Source organism: Clinocottus analis, unplaced genomic scaffold (genome assembly GCF_023055335.1).
Source record: "Clinocottus analis isolate CAN_PGR_092001 unplaced genomic scaffold, fCliAna1.0.p SCAF_15, whole genome shotgun sequence".
NCBI lineage: Eukaryota > Metazoa > Chordata > Actinopteri > Perciformes > Cottidae > Clinocottus > Clinocottus analis.
Window position 1 is genome coordinate 5840081 of NW_027175876.1, and position 10468 is coordinate 5850548.

Below are 10468 nucleotides of genomic sequence, written 5' to 3' on the forward strand. Positions count from 1 at the left end.
ATCACCAAAACACACTGTAAATATTTCTTTCTCCCTTTTAACATTCAAAAAATAAAAACAACATCTCAGACATCACACATTACCACTTACCTACCATAAACATGCTACAATTCCTTGTTCATATAAACCCTTTCACATGTTACATTTAAATATATATATTTTTTAACCTCTTATGAATAGCATTTTTTTGTCAAAAAGAAGAATGTTTGTGCAGGAGGAGGAAAAACTATTAGCAACATTCTTAAAATTTACAAACCTTTCCTTGGCTTATGGCACTGGTTCTCAAACTTTTTTTTGTCACTCCCCACTTTGTGGGAAGATAAATGTTCATGGCCCAACGCCCTTAACAAAACTGTAACAATAGATCGGCTTTTGACCAAACGCCAACTGTCGCTTGTCAAGAATTTTGGCCGTGGCGCATGCGCAGCGTAACCTGTGAATGTAAACATTTCCACGAAAGAACAAGCATTTCACATGTATTTATTAATGAAGTTTATCTTCGTGTACTTTATACTTTTGTAGTATTTGAAGTTGTCATGGGGAGAGTGGTCGTCCTGAAACCACAAGGTGGCCGGTTGATCTTCTCATCGTTTGTCCTTGAGCAAGACACTAAAACCCCAGTTGCTTCTCAGCAGCACACCGCTCCTTAATTACTAAGAATGGGTAAAATTAAGAGAATAATTTCCCCACTGTGGATTAATAAAGGATTATAAATATATTAAAAAGAAAATATCCCACCCCACGCCCCACCTGTAATACCCCCACACTCCACTAGAGGGTCACACCCCACAGTTTGAGAACCACTGGCTTATGAAAACAATTGTGCGTCAGGAAATGAAGACATTAAAAAGTAATCTCTTTCAGTTGAAGCCGTTTGTATTTGGGTAAATGGCCCCGCACACGCTCTTGTTTTGGTAGAGAGAGTAAACGGCGGTTTGCTTGGTGACCAACATGGAGGGTTTAGAATCTGAAGAGGTCGATAAAGTGCTGTGGAGAGATGGGCATGAGGCAGCTGTCTGGGTCGTTGGCAGTGCATGGATGGCCACAGTCCTAGAAGAGTCAATCAGCACATTGTTAGAAAGACCAGGAAACCAGGGGGAGCAGAGATGCTCGCAGTTGAGACACAGCAACCAGTCGTTACTAAGAACATGGAAGGAACACAGATTTGTTGATGGATTTACAAAAAACTGATGCAATCTGTTGTTAGTATACACAGAGAAACATTTGTGTAAAACTAAATGACAAATGACCCTTTTATTTTAGACGCAATAACTCTCAACATTCAGAGGAATTTATAAACTTTAAGAATGCGGTTAAAAGGACATTAATTAAAAAGCCACAAAGGCACAAAGAGCGAGATTGTTTACTGAACACACCTCAGGCAAAACAGGATGACATCAAGAGAAACTGAGAATAGAACAAGACATATCTTAACACATGCGACCACCGGGGGAAACATGGCACAAACTGGGACGGAAAGTACCTTGAATAACAAAGCCAGGTGGCAATCCTTAAGGAATCAGGGAGAAGGGTAACCAGGAGAGCCGGGAAGGAAAGGAGACAAGCAAGGAGAGGGACGCAAAGAGGGCAGACGTTAAAAGGTACAGGGACCCAGTCAAGAAGGATAACAACATTGTGTTAAGTAAATAAATATGGGAGGAGGGGGGGATACTTGGAATAGCTGCATTTTACTTCCCAGTACTGTCAGTATGTGCAGATGGCTTAAGGTCAGATCTTATGCATCAACGAAAACAAGAAAGTAGTCCGTTTGAACTCGGACTGATATGTAAAAACAAATGTACTGATGGATAAAAAGGATACTTCTGATCTCATTGAGAATCTACGCTTATTTGTGTGACTCATTAGTTTCTGATGAATAATCAAAACGTGGAGCTTCTATTTTTTTTATTTTTAAACTGTCCTCAAGTTTTAACAATCATTTGATCAGCAATTAGTCAGAGCAGAAAGGTCATGTTGGGATATATTTTTCAAAAATATTCCTCAATATTTACAGTATTACCTTGAGATTTCAATTACTATTGAATTCCTCTCTCACTGTATGCAAGAGACATATTTTTTGTGTGAGAGGGGATGTATGGTTGGACCAAAAGTCTCTTTGATATTTTAGAAACAATAGAGTATGTACAAAAGTCTGTATCAAGCAATAATGGATGTTTTGTCTACAAGGGAACACAATGTGCTCTGGAACAAACGTGTTACTTGATTTGATAGACTCTCCTGTCTGACCTACGTACAGTTCAAGAGATATGAGGTATGTTTACTTGAACAGTGCAGGTTTCATTTTCTGGACACACACTCAGCCCCAAAGCAAAATTAGGTTTCTACAAAAGAACCAAAGGCTGTTTTTCTTTTGCTGCAAGGAAAAAAAGAAGTCAAGCGACACTTGTTTTTATGTCTGTTACCTGTGTTTTTATGTTATTTTCCTTTAATGTAATGTACAACCAGTAATTTCCTTCCAGTTTGTTGACCGACTGGCTGGTCACATAACGTTTCCTAGATAAAATGAATATTGGTGCAGGTGTGTATGCTAGCTTATTGTTTACCTTCCAGAAGAGGATGTTACAGTTTTTGCAGAAGTGCAAGGTGTCGCCGTACTGCTCCTTCATTGGATAATGTTTTGTCAGGGTGAAGTACATCAGCTTCCAGTCCACTTTATCACTGCTGGATAGGACCAAATTCCTACAGAACTAAATAGAAAGAAAAAGACAATTAAAAAAACAACTAAAACACAGGGGACAGGAATGTAAATAGAACTGGAGCAAAGTGTAATTAGATATCATTGACAACAATATTTCATTAACACCAATTCTGAGTGGGTGTGTATGAGCTGTGAAAAACATTGGCCAACTTTTCCCTCTAGTGGTCAAAAGGTGAACTACTTTACAGACATCTCTTTTATTAACTATTATTGTAACACTTTTAAAATCATGATCAAAATGTCAGATGTTGCTGCATATACTCATGTTCCCTGTCTGATTGAACTAAATATGTTCTCTCACCTGTTTGTCTGAGAAGTGAAAGTGGCAGAGTTTCTTCCACAGTATCCTGTCCTCACTAAGGCTGCGCAGATTAGGGATGGCCTGCCCGACGTTAATGATGTCATAAGCGTCAGATAACTCACAAAGGATCTTGTTCTGCATGTGTAGCGGCAAGTCGTTGAATGTCATGCCATTGCACATTTGCTGGGAAGACAATTAAGAGCAACACATTGAAATTAAAAAACTGGACTGAGCAGAAAAAGTTAAATATTCCTACATGACATGAGTCATAACCCACTGATAACGACGTGTTACAATTCATACACAGTAGAAAATATAATTACCAGTTTCAACAGATTAGTTTCCACTACTTCCACTTCCATATTTCATGTTCCTCACTCTGCATCAGCAGCACTGAGGTCAGTAGACGCAAACCTACAGCACTTGTTCCCTTTTAAAAGTCACATTTACATACCGGCAGCTCAAATTGGACCTGGAGGCGCGTTATGGACGAGTGCACACTGAAGCATGTCTTGGGATGGACTAAACACGATGGAATACAAACATACAAACGTACAACACAAACACCAGTGCACCTCCTACCTTGGGGATCTGCAGGTTGTTGACCTGCTGCTTCCATTTGTGAATGGTCTCCAGGCGGCACAACCAGATGTTGACGTTGCCCACGAGGACACACCTGCCAACATGGATAGTCAGATTGTGCAGCGTCATGCTCAGGTCCTGCAGCAAATCCTTGACAAGGCGCGGGTTGTAGTGGTCGTCTAGAACTAGTAGTGACATTTTAAAAACATTTTGTTTTTAAACAACGGATATTTAACGGTCAAAACATTAGCTGCCAAAACGAAACATAATGGAGCAAAATGTTTAGTTCTACCACTTTAATACCTATAACTAAATATAAGGGAAATTATAATTATTATAAATAAATGAATTGCTAAGAAGACCCTACCTTATATTAAAAAAAAAGAAAAAACTATTTTAGCAAACACAAATTCAAATTAACGCTGCATTGTTTTAAAAAGGTTTGACTTTACATGCGGCAGACTAAATCTATTTAAAGTAATGTGCTGCACTAGGCAACACAACCCCATGAACTACAGATACTGGATTTATGGTTCAGCATTCAGTGCAATAACACCAGCGTGACTTAACAGTAGTCTGAGAAACAGCATCTTCTAGTTGCTTAGAGGGTTACCATTTTGTAAAGGAATATTCTTTCTGTAAAATATAATGCTATGTTTACGAACATAAAAAGGGCCTAAATAAGGTGTAGGTTGCAAAGAAAAGTGTGCTGACAAAATATCTATACAATATCTCTCAGGTCTCCTTACCCTTTCGTACAATCTTCTCCAGTATATTGAAATAGTTTTTCTGTGCAGTTCCACTCAAAGAGGACAGATGGGTCCTGGCTATTAGCTGGAAAAGCTATGAGATGAAATCAGAGTTACACTGTTGTTCTTGTACGAGTTGTAAAACTATTTCAAAATCAACATTTGTGATGATCATCTCTCACTTTTGCAACATAGTTGAATCTTCTAAGGTCCTTAATAGCACTGGAAAAGTCTAGACGGTTGAGTGCTTCACCAAGCGTGGAGTACCCATGGCGCTGTGTCAACATGAAAATACACACACATACATTTTTGTTTAAGAAATATTGATTTCAAATTCATTTTGCTGTTTCAATCAACAGGCTTCATGTGAAATGTTCGAGCAACAGCTGCATCACTCACTTCTTTCGTGCTCCTGTTATGCACGTAGATCCATTTATCCACGAAAACAACTGGACAAGGAAAAAAAAACAACACATTATTTATTGGAATTCAAGTGTTTTGGTGTAGACGTACATACTGTGTGTCAAGTGGACATCCTTTGATGAGAGCCAGTGCAATTGAATAGCTTTGCCATGAATTTTTACCTTGATATGGATCATTATTGGCTAATGTTAACAGCTGGGAGTGAAGCACAAAGACACTGAAACAGGTTCAGCCAACTGTGAAATGGCTGAATGTGACTTCTTCTTTTTTTTTTGGAAACACACCTCAAAACCAGTGATAAACTTATTACCACTGATAAACTTAACAAATGTAATTCAACCAACAGATAGCGGTCCATACAATACTGCCAGCTTCAATACGACAATCTCAGGCGATAAATTAACAAAGTTTATAGGTGGTGGTCCCTTTACTACTAATTACAACTTGCTCTTCCCTTTATTTCTACTCTGCCATTTAAAAAATAAATAAATAATACCTTTAATTTCTGTACCACAGACTCCTCATAAAGTCAAAATAGAGATTATGCGATGCTGAAACTCACACTGAGACTTGGTGTTATTGTTGAAGAGGTCCTTTTTTCTCTTCGTCGTGGCGAGCTCACACACATCTTCAACAAACAGATCATCATCGCAGAGCCTGTTTGGACATAGGAGGCGTGGTAGGAATGTGTTAAGAGCATTTCTTGCGAGTGTGACCGGTGCTCCTGAAATACAATTACAAACCAAACCATTACAAACCAAGCCTAGGGGGAAGTCGGTGACTTCTTACTGACGTCCATCCTTAATGGCACAGAAGAAACCAAACAGAATGTAAAGACCCATAAATTCCTTTTGTAAGATCTAGTGGCTAAACTAGTGGCTTAGACAGATGTAACATGAGTCCCAATAGTTAAGATGTGACATAATCATTCACATTTAATCAACAAGGATGTGATCCATCAAGCTTACCACCTACAAACACTATCAGCAAAGATATTTGAGCAATCATTGGGTTAAAAGACCTTATAATAGGCATATTTAACTATTTTCAGATTTAAAAAAATAAAGAAGATGAATCGTACCTCTGTTTTTGCAGCGCTGGTGATGTGTTTTTTTTTTTATATCAACCACGTTCCCACAAAGTAAAAGGGATCATACCACATTTAACTTTTTATGGATCCAAGACAAAACCCTATTCATTTAATTTAATTTCAGACAGATTGATAGTAAGCTTTTGCTGCTTTAGAAAATGAAATGGTTGCAACAAATGGCAATCTTTTGTCCTTGCAACAGATCCCTGACTACACTCAATGAAAAATCAATGTTCTGTTTGTGAGCTTTCAAAACCTGGAGGAAATGTGTATACCAAGATGATAAGTCACAATGTGGCTAATTAACACACATGCTTTAGGATTATGAAACAAATTTACTTTTCTCTCCAACATAACTGAAGACATGGCTTTGCGTGTTTGTGAACAAAAGATCCATTTCTCTAATTACACAGGCACATGCTAGCACACTATCCAGCTTGGCCTTTCAACACAAGTTGCATGCGGAGCACCGGCATCCACAAAGACAATAAAACATCAAACACAGCAGCAGGGATGTTTAGGGATTTGCTGGTGTTTAAAATTGTATCCTGGAACACATGAGCTGGAGGGACGAGAGTGATGTAGCAAGTCTACATGGACCAGGAAGAAAACAAGTATGCAAGTAGGCTGACAACCTGTTACACTTCTCTTATTCACCGTTACAAAGATGCATTTAAGTTGCATTTATTGCATGCGTTGACATCTGCACGATGACTAAACTATCAATTCAGACAATGTCAAATACATTATTTGTCACAGACATTGACAGTAAAGTGTTTGCATATAATAATAAGTGACAGATATTTGTAAACATAAAACAATTCATTATGATCTAAACTACTTCTGTAACCCCGTCCACCATGCTAGTTACAATCATAATGCACTTCTTACTCTTTGACCTACATGTGTTAGTCTGCCAAATGTACCTCTGCTGCATGAAGTCACTGTCCTCTCTGACTGACAACTGTAATGATAAAGTATAGTATTGTAATGTTATGTGAAGATAGAGTCTAAACTGATTTTAATGTTTCTCAGAGATGGTTGAACCAGATGGTGGAGAGAGAAGGAGATCAAAGGCCTGTTGACCTTTCCTCACTTGAGTATATGCGGGTGGAGGGGCGGGGGCGGGGGGGGTCGTAAACAGAAAGAGGGTTAATTTTCAGGACTCAGTAAAATGTAACTTCTTTGATCTCAAGGACTGAAGGACAACAGGTTAAACACGTACCACAACTCAGTGTTTTTCTTTGTTTCACCGTGCCTTGGAGGCGTAACCCTCATCATGTGTAAAGTAGGGATGCGACTATTGTTTCATTGAATCTTTTGTCACAGACTGTAGCTGTTGCATACTTTTCCTTTCTTGCAAGAAAATCAGGAACATTACATAACTTTGATTCAGAGACCCCATTCCTCCTTAGCAGAACAACAGAGAAAATCTTTCATCACACAATGCATTTGGAGGGTGGCCAATTTGAACGAATGATGTCATAGCTATTTTTCCGATGGTGTGTCCTGTGCCTTTTTGTGAAGAGACTGCTGACAAGCCAATGAGGCGACACTGTAGCTTGAGGGAGATATCGCCAACTGGTGCCGAGTTAACCCCGTCAGGCAGAACACCCGCATGCTGCTCACTGTTTATCAAGCATTGTTTTCTTGTGAGCCGGTTAGTGCATCTGAACACTGAAGCTCATCACACACACAAACACACACACACACGCATACACACGCATACACACACAAACTTGTTTCTTTGAAAGTTTTATTTTTACTATAGCAGTTATTATTAGTATTTCTTCTTTCTTTTTTATGCACTTTTATATTTATTTATTTTTTATGAAACAAGGCACTTCAATTCATGTATAACTCAACTTAATTCTACTTCCACTTTACTGTTTCCTTCTTGTTTTATGTCCCTTTTTAAAAATTTAGAAAGGGACAAAAAAGCTATCATGTTTGATTGTGTTGTTATGACGGTCCAATGAAAATCAAGGTTTGGCTCTCGCCCCTTCTCTTTAACAGGGAAAGAGGCTGAACAGCTTCCCGTGAATAGTTAAACATGATATTCATTTGGCATGCTTTGGTAAAGTCTTTTGATCCTTGATCTGAATAAAGTTAGAAAGTTTAGTGACATTTACTTTAGAGTAAATGTTTGTCAATGGACTTAAATCATCCATTTTCTTAACCTTTAGATTTAAATAAAATACATGTTGTATAAATGTATGTATAATATAAATATTGTTTAAATATTTATTCATTTTTGGAAAATGTGCATCCATAGTTGAAGCTTACTTTTAGAGTCAAATGAATTCAAGCAGCTCAAAGTACTCCTAAGCCATGTTCAGTAGAGAAGGCAATGGTCCTTCCCCATTTTCTACACGCTACCACCGGCGCCTTTGCTCAGACCCATCTTCAAACTGTGACTTCATTTTGATGTCACTTTCACACCTGTAAAGATTTGTGACGCCTAATCGGGTCACAGGCAAATGCCCACAGACATACACACCTGGCAAAGTAGTCAAAACCGCCTTTAAGTAAGTACAACAGTTTACAACAGGTATTGTTCAACCGGGTAATTGTTCAGCTTTCTACTATCCTCTGTTTAACAAGGGGACTTCCTCTCTCTTGAATACTTTTGAGGTATTTTTTGGAAGTTGTCTGACAACCAAGTCAACACTCAAAGTGAGCCTTAGCAGCTGGAATCAATCATTGGAGTTACATTTTAAACCAAAGATGCAGGGCTATTACAATCTAATTTACTTTGGCTTGATTCTGAGCGAACGCCAATTCTGATGGCCATAGAAAGAAAAATACTTATATACAGTCATTTTGAGTTTCTTAAGTATTTTAGTTATCAAGTTATTGAAGTATTTGTAATACTACTGTAGAATAAGCAAATATATCCTTATAGGGAAACATTGTTGCATGTTGTAATGACTCCTCACATCTCTGAGTCTATGAAGGCACAAATATATTAAACAAAAATGCAATGAGAAATCTCTACTTTGATTACAGTTTATTAATTAAGCAATACATTATTAATGACGCATTAACCATATCAAGTTTGACTCTGGTAAAAAAAAACCCATTAAAAAGGCAGATATAGATGACAAAGGTGAATTAGATATGATCTTACCCTTTCAAGTCTATTTCTCTGTTATCTTCCAACTCGTGTCCATAGAGAAAAATCCTCTTCCAGCCGTTATCAGTCTTTGTCCAGCTCCATCCAGGCGACCTCCAGTCCTTGCCCAAGAAAGGCATTTTAGCTCTGAAGGGACTAGAGAAGGTCCCTGCGACCTAAAGAGCCTGGAGGGCTAACGAGATAAAGGAATTATTTGTGTACTCTGGGTTTTATGGAATCAAACAAAGGACATCATAACTAAGTGAAAATAATACATTAAAAAAAAATTAAAATGTGGGAAAAAGCTTAAATACATTTTCTCATCTTCAAATTTAAGTCAATTAAAACGAGAAATGTCTACTCTGAAATTGGATTGGTAAAATGAAAACGCTAAGATTCAAGATGAAAGGTTCAAACGTGAACATCAGAGAACATATTCTGTCCACGAAAAGTAAGTTGAAATGAGCGTCTGGGAACCTGGAACACTTTTATCCAAGTGTTTTTGAAATTGCGCCACTTGAATGTCCTTTTGGGCATTGAAAAGAGATTAATGCAAAACACATAAATTCAGATATTTTTAAAAATGCAGTGCTATTTAAATTAAAACAATACGTGTTAAGAAACACAGCGATGATGGCATTTCTTTGCAGCCATAGGTTCATTCTGTAAGTCTGCACTACTGGTTCTTATCAGGGTTTTTTATCTGAGAAACGCTGCTAAATAAACAAGAGGGCCAATAGATGTATGAGCCTCGTTTATATTAAGCATGTTAACGCGATATTACAGGTAAATACTCGGATGCAAAGTGAGCCAAATTGCTTTCAAAACATCCCTGACAACGACTATGACGCATTTAACTGAAGCATTTGGAAAAACATGACAGCAAACACTGTCAACGTCGTTTCGGCGCTCAACAGTAGAAAATGAAAACAAGACAAGCTGTCAGTCGGTTCAACGCACGCAGTCCCGATAGGACGAAACATAAAGAATACAAACTGCTCGTTAAAAGCACTGGGACTGTCCGGAAAACGGCTAAACAAACCTTCAGCGACTCGTTTGTTGTATCGTCTGTTTCTGTATCTGCTTCTTGCCTCTTTTGCCTGCAGTGCAGGACGTATTGACGGAAGTACACGCCGTGCGATTCGTCCCACGCCCCCCCTGCTGCTCTCTGATTGGTCGAAACGTCAGTTTGTATCGCGGCTGCCAGAATCCAGAGTCGTATAAAGTGAGAGTCGCGGAAACAGAAGTTAAAAATACTTGATCGTCACGTGATTCATCAGCCTACATTAAACATGTAGAAGTAAATATGGAAGTATTAGATTAATGTTATCAATAAATGGGATGAGAACAGCTGAAAGTTTGACTCTACCTCTAATTAGATTAAATAAATACAATTCATGAATAGTCTACAAAAAAAGGTAAAGTTCGTAGAGTCCAGTAGTTTAGGATCATTACAGCCATGGTTTTGTGTCAAGTCTCTTCAATCTTC

General features: G+C 38.2%; 1 protein-coding gene across 2 annotated transcripts; it reads right to left on the bottom strand.

Annotated features, from left to right (window-relative positions):
• Positions 1-854: 854 nt before the first annotated feature.
• fbxo25 (F-box protein 25) lies at positions 855-10129 on the bottom strand. Of its 2 annotated transcripts, XM_068576794.1 has the most exons (11): positions 10022-10129; positions 8995-9172; positions 5337-5431; positions 4751-4800; positions 4534-4626; positions 4352-4445; positions 3603-3787; positions 3021-3203; positions 2565-2708; positions 1484-1510; positions 855-1050 (listed from the first exon to the last, which is right to left on the bottom strand). In XM_068576794.1, the coding sequence occupies exons 2-11, from the start codon at positions 9117-9119 to the stop codon at positions 961-963; spliced, it is 1086 nt and encodes a 361-aa protein (XP_068432895.1). In that variant the 5' UTR covers positions 9120-9172; positions 10022-10129; the 3' UTR covers positions 855-960. The 2 variants fall into 2 exon arrangements, with proteins under 2 accessions (XP_068432895.1, XP_068432896.1); XM_068576795.1 differs by lacking the exon at positions 1484-1510.
• Positions 10130-10468: the final 339 nt, after the last annotated feature.